Source organism: Rana temporaria, chromosome 12 (genome assembly GCF_905171775.1).
Source record: "Rana temporaria chromosome 12, aRanTem1.1, whole genome shotgun sequence".
NCBI lineage: Eukaryota > Metazoa > Chordata > Amphibia > Anura > Ranidae > Rana > Rana temporaria.
In genome coordinates this window covers 143557134-143577452 of record NC_053500.1, presented here as the reverse complement: position 1 = coordinate 143577452, position 20319 = coordinate 143557134, and the positions used below count along the sequence as shown (strand labels likewise).

The 20319-nt window shown below is 51.0% G+C and overlaps 1 protein-coding gene across 2 annotated transcripts in view; it reads right to left on the bottom strand.

Annotated features, from left to right (window-relative positions):
- TBCD (tubulin folding cofactor D) overlaps window positions 1-20319 on the bottom strand; it is a 205591-nt gene that overhangs the window by 4057 nt on the left and 181215 nt on the right. For both annotated transcript variants that reach the window (XM_040331075.1, XM_040331073.1), the window contains exons 34-38: window positions 12250-12371; window positions 9252-9329; window positions 4621-4710; window positions 4446-4533; window positions 1230-1339 (exon numbers count right to left, since the gene is read on the bottom strand). In XM_040331075.1, the coding sequence (XP_040187009.1) occupies window positions 1230-1339; window positions 4446-4533; window positions 4621-4710; window positions 9252-9329; window positions 12250-12371 (488 nt within the window). The remainder of the gene's footprint in view (window positions 1-1229; window positions 1340-4445; window positions 4534-4620; window positions 4711-9251; window positions 9330-12249; window positions 12372-20319) is intronic.

The following is a 20319-nucleotide window of genomic DNA, read 5'->3' as shown; positions in this document are numbered from 1 at the left end:
ACGCAAACACGTCTCGGGTGAGAGATTCCAACTCGCCATTAAGGGGGGGCTTATTATATGAGGCAGATCAGACCAATCAGTGAGGATCGATCCTTTACTGATCGGAAATCTGATCATCTGCTGAAGGTTACCGCAGGCTGGACATCCTTCCCCCCCCCCCATCTGTCTCATAATGAACATTGTACTAGGACCGACTCGAGGCTTCTGAATACAATATTCCAGAGGTAAAAACCACTCCGGCAAATCCAATCCTACCTCTGGGAGTCGTGCCTGGGGCTATCGGAGTCTTAAGCCTCGTACACACGATCGGATGTTCCGACGGGGATTGTGTGATGACAGGCGTGTGTTGTCAGATTTTCCGCCAACAAATGTGGGATAGCATTAGCTTTAAAGTTTTCCGATAACAATTGTGTTTTGTCGGATTATCCGATTGTGTGTACAGAAGTCTTCACCCCTCTTCCTTGCGCGTGAGTGACGTCACACGACTCCGGCCAGTCACAGAGCCCGCGGCCCCGGAAGGAAGAGGAGTGAAGAATGGACGCTTCCTGCAACACGGGACAGCAGTGACATTGCAGGCTTTGTTTTCAGGTAAGTGACACATAATGGGCTACTCTACTATGCGATGCATACTAGCCCATTATACTTTACCTTTGCAGGGAAATAAAGAGGAAGTAAAACCCATCAGAGTTTACTTCCTCTTTAAGCCCTCGGAGCCGGCGCCTTCTCCGCCCCTTTAAGGTGTTTCAGATGCCGGGAGGTGGGGTTTATGATCATGTGACTGCTGTGATTGGCAGTCACATGATCGGAAATCTCAAGATTGCACGCAATATATAATGTTTATGGGGTTCTAAGTAATTTTGCAGCAAAAAAATGCAGATTTTTACATGTATGTGAGAAATGTCAGAATTGGGCTGGGTGGCAAGTGGTTAAAAAGCTTCTCCCTTCCTGTCCCTATGACACTTATACAAAAAAAAAAAAATATTGTAGTTGTCACAAGGACAGGAAGGCACAAATACCATTAAAGACACAGTGTCTCTATTGCGAAGATTTACCACCTCTTCCTGTCCTTACAGGAAGTGGGAGGAGTTCTTACAATGGGGACACGGGTGGCCATGAAGACCTGGCAGAAGCTCCTTTCCTTCTTTTATGCAAAAGTAAATAGAACATTTTGGCAGCACGTCCAGATAATATAAAATGCCTTCCCAGCGATGGGAAGATCCGGTACTCACCAGGTGGTCTCACTCAGAACTTCCATAACTTCCTCCAGGATTTCAGGATCCACAATGTCATCGTATGTGATGAACATTTCGTACAGCTCGCTGGCTGTGGATTTTCTCACCTGCAGAGGGAAAATGACAGCTTATTAAATGGTAAGACAACAGGGACCTGCCGGTACACGGGACTGACACACAACCGTCAGCACGGGACCCGACCTGTAGGTACATGGGACTGCCACACAGCCGTCAGCACGGGACCCGACCTGTAGGTACATGGGACTGCCACACAGCCGTCAGCACGGGACCCGACCTGTAGGTACACGGGACTGCCACACAACCATCAGCACGGGACCCGACCTGCCGGTACATGGGACTGCCACACAACCGTCAGCACGGGACCCGACCTGCCGGTACATGGGACTGCCACACAACCGTCAGCACGGGACCCGACCTGCCGGTACATGGGACTGCCACACAACCGTCAGCACGGGACCCGACCTGCCGGTACACGGGACTGCCACACAACCTTCAGCACGGGACCCAACCTGCCGGTACATGGGACTGCCACACAACCTTCAGCACGGGACCCGACCTGCCGGTACACGGGACTGCCACACAACCGTCAGCACGGGACCCGACCTGCCGGTACATGGGACTGCCACACAACCGTCAGCACGGGACCCGACCTGTAGGTACATGGGACTGCCACACAACCGTCAGCACGGGACCCGACCTGCCGGTACATGAGACTGCCACACAACCGTCAGCACAGGACCCGACCTGCCGGTACATGAGACTGCCACACAACCGTCAGCACGGGACCCGACCTGCCAATACACGGGACTGCCACACAGCCGTCAGCACGGGACCCGACCTGCCGGTACATGAGACTGCCGCACAACCATCAGCACGGGACCCAACCTGCCGGTACATGGGACTGCCGCACAACCGTCAGCACGGGACCCGACCTGTAGGTACATGGGACTGCCACACAACCGTCAGCACGGGACCCGACCTGCCGGTACATGAGACTGCCACACAACCGTCAGCACGGGACCCGACCTGCCGGTACATGAGACTGCCACACAACCGTCAGCACGGGACCCGACCTGCCGGTACATGAGACTGCCACACAACCGTCAGCATGGGACCCGACCTGCCAATACACGGGACTGCCACACAGCCGTCAGCACGGGACCCGACCTGCCGGTACATGGGACTGCCACACAGCCGTCAGCACGGGACCCGACCTGCCGGTACATGGGACTGACACACAACCATCAGCACGGGACCCGACCTGCCGGTACATGGGACTGACACACAACCGTCAGCACGGGACCCGACCTGTAGGTACATGGGACTGCCACACAGCCGTCAGCACGGGACCCGACCTGCCGGTACACGGGACTGCCACACAGCCGTCAGCACGGGACCCGACCTGCCGGTACATGAGACTGCCACACAACCGTCAGCACGGGACCCGACCTGCCGGTACATGGGACTGCCACACAGCCGTCAGCACGGGACCCGACCTGCCGGTACATGGGACTGACACACAACCATCAGCACGGGACCCGACCTGCCGGTACATGGGACTGCCACACAGCCGTCAGCACGGGACCCGACCTGCCGGTACATGAGACTGCCACACAACCGTCAGCACGGGACCCGACCTGCCGGTACATGGGACTGCCACACAGCCGTCAGCACGGGACCCGACCTGCCGGTACATGGGACTGACACACAACCATCAGCACGGGACCCGAACTGTAGGTACATGGGACTGCCACACAGCCGTCAGCACGGGACCCGACCTGCCGGTACATGAGACTGCCACACAACCGTCAGCACGGGACCCGACCTGCCGGTACATGAGACTGCCACACAACCGTCAGCACGGGACCCGACCTGCCGGTACACGGGACTGACACACAACCGTCAGCACGGGACCCGACCTGCCGGTACATGGGACTGCCACACAGCCGTCAGCACGGGACCCGACCTGCCGGTACACGGGACTGCCACACAGCCGTCAGCACGGGACCCGACCTGCCGGTACACGGGACTGACACACAACCGTCAGCACGGGACCCGACCTGCCGGTACATGGGACTGCCACACAGCCGTCAGCACGGGACCCGACCTGCCGGTATATCTGCTCTCCCCAGGACTCTGCAGTCACTATATCTGATCTCCCCAGGACTCTGCAGTCACTATATCTGCTCTCCCCAGGACTCTGCAGTCACTATATCTGCTCTCCCCAGGAGCCTGCAGTCACTATATCTCCCCCGGTACACAAAACATGTAAAATGTAATTATTTTAGTAAATATAAGCTGCTAAATACCTTTTCTCATCAGCAGTATATAGCAGTCTTGTGACTTCTATCAGTGTCTGGTTAAAGCTTGTAGGAGTTTTCATTCTCCCCTGACTGTCCTATGAGGCTGCAGGACCCCTGACCCTCTCTGTCTGGACAGTGCCGATTGGCCCTGTGCTGATCACATGCACCCTCCCAAGAAAAAAATATCTCTCTAGCAATATACACCAAACTGAGCATGTGCAGAGTGCCTCCCAAGGTTCTGTTCTATCAGGAGATGGTTTGGGGACTGTGGAAGAAGGGGAGGATCAGAGAAGACAGAATCAAAAAAGCCTTTTTACACAATGCAGAGGATTAACCCCTTAGGTTCCACAGTGAGTATAACAAGCATGCTTTACTGTATATACAGACTGATTTTACTGTTGTGGGTTTAGTAAAATGTAATTTCACAATAAACTGAGATCCATGGTACAATCTCTTTTGCATAAAGCAATTTATGAAAGAAGACGGTACAGCTCCCCCAACAGCCTGTACAGCCCCCCCAACAGCCTGTACAGCCCCCCCCAACAGCCTGTACAGCCCCCCCCAACAGCCTGTACAGCCCCCCCCCAACAGCCTGTACAGCCCCCCCCAACAGCCTGTACAGCCCCCCCCCAACAGCCTGTACAGCCCCCCCCAACAGCCTGTACAGCCCCCCCCAACAGCCTGTACAGCCCCCCCCAACAGCCTGTACAGCCCCCCCCAACAGCCTGTACAGCCCCCCCCAACAGCCTGTACAGCCCCCCCCAACAGGCAAGTATGCGGGGAAGATCGTCAGCCGACTCGTCTGCTGGGTCCTAGAACCGTCTCCCTTTCACCCACATAGAACAACAATGAAAATAGTCTGAAATGCGCCCAACACTGTCACACCTACCACAGGGAACGCGTGACACAGCAGGAGTAGCAGCTGCATCATCACCTCTTTCCTGATCTCCCCGGGAAATTGGATCATGCCGCAGAACCTACAACATAAAAGAGAAAACGGTAGAGGCAGTGTGAGAGACCTGCTGAAAATATTATATTATATATTATCGGATCCGGAGACTCACACAGCGATGCTGGAGCGCAGCTTCTGGATGTTCTTCGATTTTCTAATCTCCATTTTACACAATAACAGCAACTCCCGGGCAAAGTGGTGACTGTAGGAAGAGAATAATCAGGTCAGCAGAGGAAACAAAATCATCACAGGAAAGATGTAATCCCTGTCAGGATCCCACCAGGTGTACTACAAGTCCCAGCATCCCCAATACCAGCCATTGGATCTTGCCTGCTGTACTACAAGTCCCAGCATTTCTTAATACCAGTCATTAGATGCTGCCAGTTTTACTACAAGTCTCAGCATCCCTGATCCTAGCCATATGATCCCACCTGGTGTACTACAAGGCCCAGCATCCCTAATACCAGCCATTGGATTCTGCCAGCTGTACTACAAGTCCCAGCATCCCTGATCCTAACCTAGCCTTTCCCTTTGGGATTAATAAAGTATTTTGAACCAGCCAGTTGCACTACAAGTCCCAGTATTCCTAATACCAGTCATCGGATGCTGTCAGCTGTACTACAAGTCCCACGCACCCTAAACCCTGCCATCAGATCCCACCCGGTGTACTACAAGTCCCAGCAGCTCTAATCCTAGCTATATGATCCCACCAGCTGTACTACAAGCCCCAGAATCCCTGATCCCAGACATATGATCCTACAAGCTGTACTACAAATCCCAGCATCCCTGATCTCACCAGGTCTACTACAAGTCCCAGCATCCCGGATCCCTGCGGTTGTACTAAAAGTCCCAGCATCTCTGATCCCACCAGCTGTACTACAAGTCCCAGCATCTCTGATCCCACCAGCTGTACTACAAGTCCCAGAATCCCCGATCCCAGCAGCTGTACTACAAGTCCCAGCATTCCGATCCCAGCAGCTGTACTACAAGTACCAGCATTCCTGATCCCAGCAGCTGTACTACAAGTCCCAGCATCCCTAATACCAGCAGGTGTACAAGTCCCAGCATCCCTGATGCCAGCCATTGGATCCCACCAGGTGTACTACAAATCCCAGCATCCCTGATCCCAGCAGCTGTACTACAAGTACCAGCATCCCGATCCCAGCAGCTGTACTACAAGTACCAGCATCTCTGATGCCAGCCATTGGATCACACCAGGTGTACTACAAGTCCCAGCATCCCTGGTCCCAGACATATGATCCCACCAGGTCTACTACAAGTCCCAGCATATATGATCTGAGCGGTTACAAGTCCCAGCATCCCTGATCCCACCAAGTGTACTACAAGTCTCAGCATGTTCTGCCAAGGCCAGAGTCGGTCTTGCTAGACCCCAATCACTGTGCCACATCTCCCTACACATCCCCAACCAACAAGCATAAGGTAATTGGTATGGAGGGGCAGCCTCCAAGCTCGCACGGGACGGGGGCAGCCTTCTGAGCTCTCGCACCGGACGGGGGCAGCCTCCGCGCTCTCGCACCGGACGGGGGCAGCCTCCGCGCTCTCGCACCGGACGGGGGCAGCCTTCTGAGCTCTCGCACGGGACGGGGGCAGCCTCCGAGCTCTCGCACGGGACGGGGGCAGCCTCCGAGCTCTCGCACGGGACGGGGGCAGCCTCCGAGCTCTCGCACGGGACGGGGGCAGCCTCCGAGCTCTCGCACGGGACGGGGGCAGCCTCCGAGCTCTCGCACGGGACGGGGGCAGCCTCCGAGCTCTCGCACGGGACGGGGGCAGCCTCCGAGCTCTCGCACGGGACGGGGGCAGCCTCCGAGCTCTCGCACGGGACGGGGGCAGCCTCCGAGCTCTCGCACGGGACGGGGGCAGCCTCCGAGCTCTCGCACGGGACGGCGGCAGCCTCCGAGCTCTCGCACGGGACGGCGGCAGCCTCCGAGCTCTCGCACGGGACGGCGGCAGCCTCCGAGCTCCCGCACGGGACGGCGGCAGCCTCCGAGCTCCCGCACGGGACGGCGGCAGCCTCCGAGCTCCCGCACGGGTAGGGGGCAGCCTCCGAGCTCCCGCACGGGACGGCGGCAGCCTCCGAGCTCCCGCACGGGACGGCGGCAGCCTCCGAGCTCCCGCACGGGACGGCGGCAGCCTCCGAGCTCCCGCACGGGACGGCGGCAGCCTCCGAGCTCCCGCACGGGACGGCGGCAGCCTCCGAGCTCCCGCACGGGACGGCGGCAGCCTCCGAGCTCTCGCACGGGACGGCGGCAGCCTCCGAGCTCTCGCACGGGACGGCGGCAGCCACGTGTGTTTATGCAGCTGCAGGTTGCCGAGTCGCTTGGCAGGGCTTCACCCTCAACCACAACAACCTGAATAAAAAGCATTCTGTCCTGGCGGTTGTTATTCTTCCGTACTCGGCTGCAGCTGCCCATTAGCTGCCAGGAAATAGTTTCTTCTCTTTTTTTTCTCATTATTGAATTTGAACTCGGGGTAATAATTTCCAGGTGGGCCTCATTAGGTAATACAAGATTAAATGGGGGGGTTTTCCTGCTCTTTAGGTAGTGGTGGTGCCTTTAATGATGGAGCGCAGTGGGAGGGGTTGTCCTGTGATACCCACTAATGATCTCCCGTGTCTGCCCTCCGCCTCGGTATAAGGGGACGACAATCTCATATGTTGGGGCAGCTGTGACTTTCTAAACCTGAGGCTCCTGCAACTGACATTTCCAGCATGCTGCAAAATTTCTGTGTCAAATTACAAGAAAATAAAGCCGGTTCCCAGGAGGTGGAAGACTGGACCCGGGCAAAGCGCAGTAAAGTCCATCAAAACAGAATGGGGAGAATTAATCAGAACTTCAGCAGACAGAACCTGGAGCAGCTGTGAATGGCAACCAATCGGCTTTCATTTTTAAAGCCTAACTGAGCTATCTGATTGGTTGCCATGCACAACCGCTGTTTTGATTAATTCCCCTCAATGTCTCTATTTCATCAATATTGTCCCCCATGGTTAGAATGGTGGGTGGAGCCTTGGAAATAACTCATTGATGCTCCCTGGATACAGGTCAGGCTCTAAATGGACAAATACACACACACCCTATTTATGGGATGGAAGGGAGATATAGTGTTGCAGTGATTGGCCCAGATCTATCGCATGGTACAGGGTGATGTGATTGGCCCAGGGCTATCACATGGTACAGGGTGATGTGATTGGCCCAGGGCTATCACATGGTACAGGGTGATGTGATTGGCCCAGGGCTATCACATGGTACAGGGTGTGGAGATTGGCTCACAGCTATCACATGGTACAGGGTGTTGTGACTGGCCCCCAGTAAGCACATGGTACAAGGTGCTGTGATTGGCATACAGCCATCACATGGTACTGTGATGGGCCCACAGCTATCACATGGTAGAGGGCCCACAGCAATCACATAGTACAGGGTGCCGTGATTGGTCCCCAATAATCGCATAATGCTTGGGCCAATCACAGATGACACACAGTAGTAAACAATGATGTAATGAATGGATTTCATTAATTACTATAGTTTGCTAGGTGTCATTTGACTGCACAGTGACCATGTTGCATCTGGGCCACTCACAGCAGCCCAATATGGACACGCCAGTGTGCACGTGTGCCGCGACTAGGCTCCTCCCAGGGCATATCACTGACGCGTTTCACCATTCCCCACATGGCTTAGTAATAACGTGACGGGGGCATGTCCCAGGAGGCCGCTTTCTATCTTCACCCAATACGCAGGCTGCCAAGGAGAGCGGCATCTTCCAATTCCGTTTCGGGTTTTTACTCTTCAATCATAAAGCATTTCACCTGGTGGGGGAGAGATCCGCCATTCATCCTGTTATGGGATGGGGGGAGGGGGGATATTATCCATGAAATGTACGCTGTGCTGGAATACAGGCACCTGCAGACCGGGGGGCCGACACCCGACACCGGCTCCTTATCAGAGCTTGTAGAAGTAGTAATAGGATTTGAGGATAAACACGGCACCTTGGAGGAGGGGACCGGCGGGTTCTAGCACTGCGGTGTCACGGCGGGGTGAGAGCGCAGATTCTAAGCAGATCTGACATTATGGATTCAGACACAGAGAAGCGAGACAAAGAGGCCACCATTGGGAACATCTGGAAGCCATTGGATAAATATAACCAGATGAGGAGCAGATTAGGCCAGGCACAACCTCGCCCCCCTCCCCCCCCAACCTGCCAACTCCACATCAGGAGGAAGACAGGAACCCGGCCCTCAGCGGGAGGAAATTGGAGGAAAAGTCTGCTAAGAAGCACCGTCTGCCCTCCCAAATATATGAAATGTCCCATAAATCTACCGGCTATAAAAAGGTGGTGACACGGCACCGTCACCGGGATAATACCGGCTACCGCTGCTTTCTACACAATTACAGGGACAGAGGTGAGAGATGAAAAGCTTCCGAGAACACGAGACCGACCGACTACCGCCGAGATCTCACAGCCACCAATCAGAGCCCAAAAAATAAAAAAGACGTAATCTGATTGGTTCCTATTCAGACACTTCCAGACCCCGCCCTTTCTGGCACTTTTTGGTCACAGGTAACAAGCAGTATTCTTTGGAAAAATGTGTTAGAAATGCTGTTTTTATTTCCCTTGCATGCGATTGGGTATTCTTTGCAACTTACTAAGCTCTGGAGGAAATGCACAATGCCCCCCCCCCCTCCAATACACATAAACACCCGTCATCTTCCATACAATTCAAATACTTACTCGTCCTCGTGTGTGTAGAGCTCAAAGCAGCCATTGGCCAACATTTGGTCCAACATCTTCAGCAAAGGGATGGAGACTCTGCAGAGAAAACAGAAAACGTTCATCAGTTCTGAACAATTTAGAGCCGAAATGGAATCTGCCTCATTATTTCCCCCCTCCCTGGTTCCCCCCACCTTATCAGCATACCGACTACATCTCTAAACAAAATCCTTCCATTTTCAGTATATACTCTTATTTTACACCCAGTGATGTCATTTCCGGGATCTCTGCAAAGTGGGCAGATCATGTCTGGTGGGAGGGGCTGGCAGGGTGCCCTGTATATATATATATATATATATATCTTCCTGAAAACATCACAGCACCTTGCTCCTCTTAAAAAGACCCCAGTCCCAATGCAAGCATAGGCTATATATTTTTTGTATTTGTTTTTTTCCCCCCTACAAAAGTGGTTACCCTTTAAAGTGGTAGAAAAGCCCGCTTGGTGATTGAGAGAGAGAGAGAGAGAGAGAGAGAGATATATAGATAGATAAATAGATAGATAGATAGATAGATAGATAGATAGATATAGAGAGATAGATAGAGAGGGAGAGAGAGATATATAGAGAGAGATATATAGAGAGAGAGATATATATAGAGAGAGAGATATATATAGAGAGAGAGAGAGAGAGAGAGAGAGAGAGAGAGAGAGAGAGAGAGAGAGAGAGAGAGAGAGAGAGAGAGAGAGAGAGAGAGAGAGAGATATAGATAGATATATATATATATATATATATATATATATATATATATATATATATATATATATACATATATATATATATAGAGAGAGAGAGAGAGAGAGATATAGAGAGAGAGAGAGAGATAGAGATTATATATATATATGAGATATAGAGAGAGAGATAGATAGACAGAGATAGAGATATATATATATATATATAGATAGATAGATAGATAGATAGATAGATAGATAGATAGATAGACAGAGAGATAGAGAGAGAGAGAGAGAGAGATAGATATATAGATAGATAGAGAGATATATAGAGATAGAGAGAGAGAATTTTTTTACCTACAGGTAAAGAGAGAGAGAGAGAGAGAGAATATATATATATATATAATCTAAGAGAGAGAGATCTATAGATATATACGAAGCAGGAACAAAAATTGTCAGCTAGGACTAAGCACTAGTTTCAGTGCGAAATGCGTCAGCAGTCAGGTTTTATTTTATGTTGCTGTGATTTGTAGTGCTGTCCTTCTTTTAATAAAAGGCTACAATTTTTTCAGAGTGCGGCTGTCCAGAAACAATTTTTGTTCCTGCTTTGCTAAGTGCATTACCTGCACCTGAGTTGTCTGCAATGGAGGATATTCATTTGGGTTCCCACCTGGAGCGGCTACTTCCTTTTCCCTATAGATATATACGCATGTTAATTGTCCGGTGTATCTTGCCAGGGCAAAGGGCTCCCACGTGCATGCGCAGGAGTGACGTCATTGCAGCACCGGCCACTCACAGCACCAGAGCCAGCGATCCCGAAAGAAACGCAGAAGGGGAAAATGTCCGCCCCCTCAGCGGTGACCGGGCGCGATGCCGGAGCTTCGTTCTAAGGTGAGCATTTCATAATGTGCCAGTATGTGATGCATACTAGCACATTATGCTATTGTCTTGCAGGTTTGTTTTTTTCAGCGGTTTACTAGCGCATTAAGTGAGAGAGAATTCACACGACAGGTTTTTTCGTTTCCAGTCCCTCTGCTCTGATAACTCGGAGTTTATGGCGGGTTTCTCTATACACAGGTGCGTCTCCTTCATTGGGATCTGGTCTGCAAAGTACCGGTGTTCTGCCGAAAGCCTCCCACCCACCAAAATCTCCAACCACGTCACTTTGGGCGACTCTCCAGCATCAATAATTGGAGATTTGGACCAGTTGGATTCTTTCACGATACACCGGCATCGTATACACTACGGTAGACGATATGAGTGGACATTGTTACTCCACCCGCTACTAACCAACAACATGGCCGCCTCCAGGGCAGCGACAACTTTTTCTGCCTTACCCGGTGCTGTGTGAAAACAGCCGACTGGTTGTGTACCATAGTGTATACACTGCCGGTTGTTCTGACAGTCACCGGAAGGGACGTGGTAGGAGATTTTGGCGAGTTTGAGTTTTTGGCAGAACATTAGTGTTCCGTCAGATATGGCGACCCGTCAGAATAGGTCACGGAAGTGACGTTCTGTCGCCGCCATCTTGCTACACCCCGCACTCCTCCATAGTAAGGATACACGAGAAGGTGGCAGACAGACATCTTGTTACACCACCGGAGTTTTGCATCTCACAGTTATTTTTAACAGGAAACGGAGCTTATACGCTTAAATTCAGTATTTGGAAATCTGTTTAGATGTTAAATTTTAAAAGCAGCGACAAAGCTGCCGACCTCACAGGTTTGCTAATGCGACAGAACACCTCTGATATTTTATAAATTAAACATACACCATTTCCAAAATCCTGTATTTAAGTGTATAAGCTCCTTTTCCTGTTAAAAATAACCGGTGGGTGTAACAAGATGTCCGCTCGCCCCCGTCTCATGTATCCTTACTATGAAGGAGTGCGGGGTGTAACAAGATGGCCGCTCGCCCCCGTCTCGTGTATCCTTACTATGAAGGCGTGCGGGGTGTAACAAGATGTCCGCTCGCCCCCGTCTCGTGTATCCTTACTATGGAGGAGTGTGAGGTGTAGCAAGATGGCGATGACGGAATGTCACTGCCGTTACCAATTCTGATGGGTCACCATATCTGACAGAACACCAGCAATGGAGGCGACGTCCCCCGGGAGGAAAGATACGGCATCCAGTAGAGAGGCAATCCCTCTGAGCTCCTGATAGGATGACAAAGCAGCACAGAAACTCCACACAGGACAAGGAGGGCTGCTTCACCTACAAGCACCAGCGGCATGATGGGAGTTGTAGTTGGTTGTTGGGTAGAATGAGGAATAAAACATAGAAGTTCTGGTACCGGTCATTGTGCTGGTTGTCCTTGAAGACCTGCAGCAGCGTCTGGACGAAGGAACCCATGGCTTCCGCATCTCTCTGGATGTTCCGGAGATATTCAAACAGACTCTGTGCAGAGAACCTCACCTGTACGGGAGGAAGGTAGAGAAGGTGGTCAGTACAGGGCAAGCACATAGAGTGCCGATTATGCAATACCTTAAAAGTGGTTGTGAATCCTGACATACACCCAGCAAAGTGACCATCAGGTGAGACAAACAAATCCTCCTACCCAAGGTGTACCCATTTATCTGCAGCAATCTTCCCCCTACAATCATCCAAAGTGCAGAATTTACACAGGATCTCTCAGGTCTGAAAAGCAGGGGACAGAGAGCTGAAGTTAGGGCAGGGAGGGGAACTCTGAGAGCTGATTGGAGGGAAGAGACACCCCCCCTGCACACAGGAACAGAGTTGAGGCTGTCAGTCACAGGCTGTGTGCTGGAGATTCCTCCCCGGTCACTGTTTTTTTTTGGGGGGGGTCAGGAAAACTTGTCAGAAATGATTCATGCAGATAGCAGGAGGAAGGAGACAGCAGACAGAAATGACACTTAGTACTCTGGACTGAGACAAGTACACACTATAGAAGGATGTGCTTTGTTCATATTTCATATCTAAAGGTTTACAAACACTTTAAAGCAGGGCCTCCAAATTGCAGCCAGCGGACCACATCTGGTGTGAGGCGTGCCCAAACTTTCTAAACAAAGGGCCAATTTACTGTCCTCCAGGCTTTAGGGGGGCCAGACTGTGGTCATAGGGAGTACAAAATGCCCCAGCATCAGTGTCAATAAACAATCCCCCATTATTGGTGTCAGTGGGAGAAATTGTGCCCCATCATTGGTGTTATTGGGCCCCATTGTTGGTGTTATTGGGAGGAATTGTGCCCCATCATTGGTGTCATTGGGTCTCATTATTGGTGTCAGTGGGAGGGATTGTGCCCCATCTTTGGGCGTCATTGGGAGGAATTGTGCCCCATTGTTGGTGTTATTGGGAGGAATTGTGCCCCATTATTGGCGTTATTGGGCCCCATCGTTGGTGTCATTGGGAGGAATTGTGCCCCATCATTGGTGTCATTGGGTCTCATTATTGGTGTCAGTGGGAGGGATTGTGCCCCATCTTTGGGCGTCATTGGGAGGAATTGTGCCCCATTGTTGGTGTTATTGGGAGGAATTGTGCCCCATTATTGGCGTTATTGGGCCCCATCGTTGGTGTCATTGGGAGGAATTGTGCCCCATCATTGGTGTCATTGGGTCTCATTATTGGTGTTATTGGGAGAAATTGTGCCCATCGTTGGTGTTATTAGGAGGAATTGTACCCCATTATTGGGCCCCATTGTTGGTGTCATTGGGAGGAATTGTGCCCCATTATTGGGCCCCATTGTTGGTGTCATTGGGAGGAATTGTGCCCTATCACTGGTGTTATTGGGAGGAAATGTGTCCCATGATTGATGTGACTGGTAGGCATTGTGCCCTTCATGGTTGTCAATGAATAAAATAGCACCCCAGGGGAAACATAAAAGCAAGCAAGCAAAGGGCCGCATCTGGCCCCCGGGCCACAGTTTGGAGGCCACCGCTCTACAGCACTCCCATGTCACAGAGTATCCATTGTCTAGGACAGTGGTCTCCAAACTGCGGCCCTTTGCTTGCCTTTATCCGGCCCTTGGAGCAATATCCCTCCCACCGATACGAGACACTATTCTGCCATCTGACAGTGGAGCGCCATTTCTCCCACTGACACCACTAATGGGGCACTATTCCTCCCTATGATACCAGCAATGGGGCACTATTCCTCCCTATGATACCAACGATGGGGCACTATTCCTCCCCCTAATACCAGATCTTTAGTCCCACTGATGCCAGGAAAATTTCCACTCCCGCTGGCCAAAGTCCGGCCCTCCAAGAGTCTGAAGGACAATAAACTGGCCCATTGTTTAGAATGTTTGGAGACTCCTGGTCTAGGACACAAAAAGGCTGAATGGGCATTTTTTAGTCTCTCCGGGTTCGGGGTCGGAATGGGTTGCGTGTGATGAACATCCATACTTGGAGAATTAAGTCTTAATGCCTCTTCCAACCTCAGAAGTGAAAAGTAACCCGTCACCCCGGGTTCACCTTTCAGAGGTTAGTGCAGACAAGGATTTTTGCAGTCCTGGCATAAAAGTGAGTCTAGAAATCTCGGGCCGTGTAATAATATCCTATATTCTGGTCCCCGCGCCAAACCGTCCCATCAATTTTTCCTGCGTTGTTTAGTGCCAGGGACTTTTTCTAGCCCCGGTATGAAGCGAAGATGAAGAGCAGGCGGTGGGATGGCGGGTTTCACAAGGCTAATCACACGGCGGTTTATAGAAAACAGAAATATAATGAAAAGCCACTTAAAGGAGGATTGTGAAAGGAGAGTCGTGTCCTGACAGATTCCAGCGGAGGAGCGGTACATTAAACGTGGCACCGGGCCACGGCTATTCACCGCAGCCGTCCCTGGTGGATGAGCCGTACCTCTCTCAGAGCGTGTGCCGAGAGCCAGGAACCCGAAACCGACCAGAACCCTTCACTCTACAAACATCACATGGAAAATATTCCCCGTTTTCAATCTTTACTTCTTTGTCTTCAGAGGGGAGAAAAATCTGCTCACAGCTTGTTTATTATGAATGAAAACCGTCACTGGAAATAACTCTACACTACCGGCTACATAGAAAATAAAGGTCCTTCTGGTCACATCTGCTGAGCCAATGTCAGTCACAGCCAGGGGATACTACTGCTCCCCCCGCCCCCCCCCCTAAAAAAATATATATAGTATACTTCAGCTCTCCAATTCTTAGATGCGACGGCTGCATTAGTTTTATTGATCCGGCAATTAAGTCTGTTTTTCAACCTCCTAACAAGAGGTCTAGCAAAAGTGGCAGAATAGAAAAATCCCTAATAAGCTGCAATATTATATTTTTGTTGTTTTGTGGGTTTATTACGCTCATTTATATTCAATTACAAAAGTTAAAGAAACCATCACCTACATAGTGGCCAGGTACTACCAGGAGTTCAGTGAAGACTTGAGTCAAAAAAAGTAGAATCTACAATTAGCATATATAAGCCAAAAGGGGAGCGGTAGTGAGGTGTGGAGAAGGGAGGTCAGTGGTAGTAGGGTGTGGAGAAAATAGGTCAGTGGAAGCGTGGTGTAGAGAAGGAAGGTCAGTGGTAGTAGGGTGTGGGGAAGGTAGGTGAGTGGTAGTAGGGTGTGGAGAAGGGAGGTCAGTGGTAGTGAGGTGTGGAGAAGGGAGGTCAGTGGCAGTAGGGTGTGGAGAAGGTAGGTGAGTGGTAGTAGGGTGTGGGGAAGGGAAGTCAGTGGTAGTACTGTGTGGGGAAGGTAGGTGAGTGGTAGTAGGGTGTGGGGAAGGGAGGTCAGTGGTAGTAGGGTGTGGGGAAGGTAGGTGAGTGGTAGTAGGGTGTGGAGAAGGGAGGTGAGCGGTCGTGAGGTGTGGAGAAAGGAGGTCAGTGGTAGTAGGGAAGAGAGGTCAGTGGTAGTAGGGTGTGGAGAAGGGAGGTCAGTGGTAGTAGGGTGTGGAGAAGGGAGGTCAGTGGTAGGAGGGTGTGGGAAAGGGAGGTCAGTGGTAGTAGGGTGTGGGCAAGGGAGGTCAGTGGTAGTAGGGTGTGGGGAAGGGAGGTCAGTGGTAGTAGGGTGTGGGGAAGGGAGGTCAGTGGTAGTAGGGTGTGGAGAAAGGAGGTCAGTGGTAGTAGGGTGTGGAGAAGGGAGGTCAGTGGTAGTAGGGTGTGGGGAAGGGAGGTCAGTGGTAGTAGGGTGTGGAGAAGGGAGGTCAGTGGTAGTAGGGTGTGGGGAAGGGAGGTCAGTGGTAGTAGGGTGTGGGGAAGGGAGGTCAGTGGTAGTAGGGTGTGGAGAAATGAGGTCAGTGGTAGTAGGGTGTGGGGAAGGTAGGGGAGTGGTAGTAGGGTGTGGAGAAGGGAGGTCAGTGGTAGTAGGGTGTGGGGAAGGGAGGTCAGTGGTAGTAGGGTGTGGAGAAGGGAGGTCAGTGGTAGTAGGGTGTGGGGAAGGGAGGTCAGTGGTAGGAGGGTGTGGGGAAGGTAGGTGAGTGGTAGTAGGGTGTGGAGAAATGAGGTCAGTGGTAGTAGGGTGTGGGGAAGGGAGGTCAGTGGTAGTAGGGTGTGGGGAAGGGAGGTCAGTGGTAGTAGGGTGTGGGGAAGGGAGGTCAGTGGTAGTAGGGTGTGGGGAAGGTAGGGGAGTGGTAGTAGGGTGTGGAGAAGGGAGGTCAGTGGTAGTAGGGTGTGGGGAAGGGAGGTCAGTGGTAGTACTGTGTGGGGAAGTCAGTGGTAGTGAGGTGTGGAGAAGGGAAGTCAGTGGTAGTAGGGTGTGGGGAAGGGAGGTCAGTGGTAGTAGGGTGTGGGGAAGGTAGGTGAGTGGTAGTTGGGTGTGGGGAAGGGAGGTCAGTGGTAGTTGGGTGTGGGGAAGGGAGGTCAGTGGTAGTTGGGTGTGGGGAAGGGAGGTCAGTGGTAGTTGGGTGTGGGGAAGGGAGGTCAGTGGTAGTAGGGTGTGGGGGAGGTAGGGTGTGGGGAAGGTAGGTCAGTGGTAGTAGGGTGTGGGGAAGGGAGGAGAGTGGCAATAGGGTGTAGCGGTGAAAGGGTCACATACGTATTTTTCCAGTAACAAAGCCGCACAGTGTTTTTCTGGTTTCTGCAGCATATAAAGTCATATTATTGAACAGAAGGAATGTGTAGGAATTCCTCTGTTTGGGGCTCTCGGCTTTCCATCCAGCTCACCCTTGTGGTATGTAAAACCGGAGGAAAAAATAACAGAGCTACTGAGCAGATCCTCACCACATAAAAGGGCGACACGGCAGCGCAGTATAATTTACACAGGCGGATCACCTTTCAGGGAAAACGGGGCGCTGGGCCTTGCTTGAGTGATGTTTAATTTGCTGGAGATTAATCCAAACACGGAGAACCAGAGACAATATAATACATATGGCTTCTGACTACACGAGAGGTCATCCAGCGGAGGCAGGAGAACTCTGCAATGGTCCAAACCCAACAATGGAGTCATTCCTGCCAATGGGAGACGCTGATGTCTTAATGTAGGGTGGACTTTATAGTGTATGAGTTGTGACCGCGTGTCGTTACCCGGCACTGAATAAACTATTCTGTTTGGAAGTCATTGAGTCGGAGTTTGTTTTTTCTTTGTCTCCAGGGCTTGCATCTCCACACATGTAATGTGCACTGAAGAGGTCACACGTGGTAACAATTTACTACTTAGTCTGCCATGGTTGTGATCTTCTGATGGCCGGTATTCCTCACCCAGTTTCTGGAGCATAGAAGCAAAGCGCAATCTGATCCTGGCAACATCGAAGGAGCTGCAGACCTAAGAGAAGCAGATGCAGGTTCCACCTGACCCGTATTCGCTCCCTCATGAACCTCATACTGGGTACATTCAAAGCCTTACCAGTTACAGAATATTGTATGCATTGGGATGTCGTACAGTCCATGGAAACCTCTTACCCATCCCAAGCCATAGACTTTGACCAGTATGTGGCCTTCAAGCATCTTCCGTAACAGTTACAGGAAGGAGAATATGCATGGAAAAGCTTGACATTCAAGATCCTATGTTGGCCAAAACCATACCAATGACTGGCCTGGTAACTAATGGCTTTTCAGAGTCCCTGGGGTAATGGAGAAGTCAAGCTGCTGGGTCCAGGAGGAACACCGGGCCAATCACAATATTTAGTGAAGTGTAAAATAACACTTGCTGTTTTTGGGTGTTCTGTATAGAAAGAGAAGTTATTTCCCAGCCTGCTGCAAGGAATATAGCCCACATTTCCGGCACTGGTCTGTTCCAGATTAACTAGCCAATGCACAAGATGCAGAATAAACCAACTGGTGTTTTCTTCCCCTTGAAGGTGATGGTCACAGGTGTGGGGCTCTCTGCATAAACACTGCCATGTGCTCAAAATGGTTCCAGAAGGGATCAAAAGTTTGGTGTTTTCCAAGGCCAAACCTAGGGCTAAAATGCTCAGAAGAGTGGTACCAGTCACCCACCATGGTGATTACGAGGATTGCCTTTTCGGCCATTCGGCATCGGACTTTGCGTATACAGAATCCTGCCCAGTAGTAACTAACCAAGGTGTTTCCAGTACGATGCTATACAGGTCTAGGGTAGTGAACACTAGGAAATGGGGATTAACTCCCTGAAGATTCTGTGCGACATTGCACAGTCGTGGAAGGGGTCGACATGCGAGGGATTGCCTGTAAAGTGATCATTCAGTGCTGGGCCTTGCGTATATGGAACCCTGCGCAGTAGTAACTAACCAAGGTGTTTCCAGTAGGGTGCTATACAGGTCTAGGGTAGTGAACACTAGGAAATGGGGATTGACTCCCTGAAGATTCTGGGCGACATTGCAGTCGTGGAAGGGGTCGACATGCGAGGGATTGCCTGTAAAGTGATCATTCAGTGCTGGGCCTTGCGTATATGGAACCCTGCGCAGTAGTAACTAACCAAGGTGTTTCCAGTAGGGTTGCTATACAGGTCGAGGATAGTCCAGGAAAGGGAGATCCACTCCCTGAAAATCCTGGGTGACAATGCAGAGTGGTGGAAGGGGTCGAGATGCAAGAGATTGCCTGTAAAGCGACCATTCGGTGCTGGACCTTACGTATACAGAATCCTGCGCAGTAGTGACTTACCAAGGTGTTTCCAGTACGGTGCTATACAGGCCCAAGGTAGTAAACACCAGGAAAGGGGGATCAACTCTCTGAAGGTCCTGTAAAAAGAGGGTAACCGCTCAAAGAGAACCAGATAATCAGGTTCCTATTGAATCTGGTTCCTGGGTGACAATGCAGAGTGGTGGAAGGGGTCGACATGCGGGGGATTGCCTGTAAAGTGACCATTTGCCGCTGGACCTTGCGTATACGGAAACCCTACGCAGTATATTCCCAATTGTTTTCACTAGGGTGCTATACAGGTCCAGGGTAGTGAACCCCAGGAAAGGGGCATCGACTCCCTGAAGGTCCTGAATGACATTGCCCGCCGTGATGAGTGAAGACTGGTTCTAGACTGTCCAGGTTTGAAACTGCGACAAGATTGGTCCCTCTCAGTGGTAATCAATTTCTTGGATGTATTCATTATTTAGCATGCTGCACTTATCTGATGCTTTGTCCACTTTTAAAATCAGGTTTGCTGGCAATTTTTTCTCGACTGGATTTCCCCTGTAAATGAACAAGAAGCCCACTAACTGCTAAAGTAGTTGTTTTAATGGGCCCGGGATGTACGGCCACAATAGAGAACGAAACGTCTGTCGGTGTCACAGTATGTGCCTTTATACAATAGCTCTAAGCTGGTTGCGAGTTCTGGAAGGACAGACTCCTGGACTTGTCACCTTTGTGGCCTGGCACGGTGACAGGTGCCATCACCAGGCCGGTCTCCTGTACACCCCACGGGGCCAGAAATGTATTTTTGTGCCCCGAGAGTCTCACGCAGCACAAAGCCGGCACCGCTCACTCAACTGTGAGATGAAGTGTTTGCTGAAGAGCAGCAAAGTGAAATGTTTTTTCCAGATATGTAAACAGTAATTACACCGTTCCCTTGTGTAACCCAATCGGGATAATCAGCCCTGATTACACTGATTGTGGGTTTCTCCTGATGAAGCGAGGCCTGCGGGCAAGAAGGGGCTTGTGCGAGGATTTCCTGCAGTCAACTGCTCAGCAATGGGAGGAAATTTAATATAAGACAGTTGTCAACGTTCCCAACTGTCCCACCACGGTCAGACCTGCAATTCATTCTTCTAAAGGAGGAAACAAACGTCACTTCTAAATCAAACATTATTTTGGCGCCACGTTACCCTCAACAGAAGACGGCGAGGAGGCAGAATAGCGACGGCATTGGGGAGGACGCAGAACATTTCCTGGGATTTCATCCAGAAAGTAACAGGTTTTGTGATACAATTATATATCATCGCTCGTAGATACTTTATAGGATGGTTTATTATCGTATACAGCAACACCTCGGATTCTGAATAACGGGGTTTACGAGCGTTTCATAATACAAGCAATTTTTT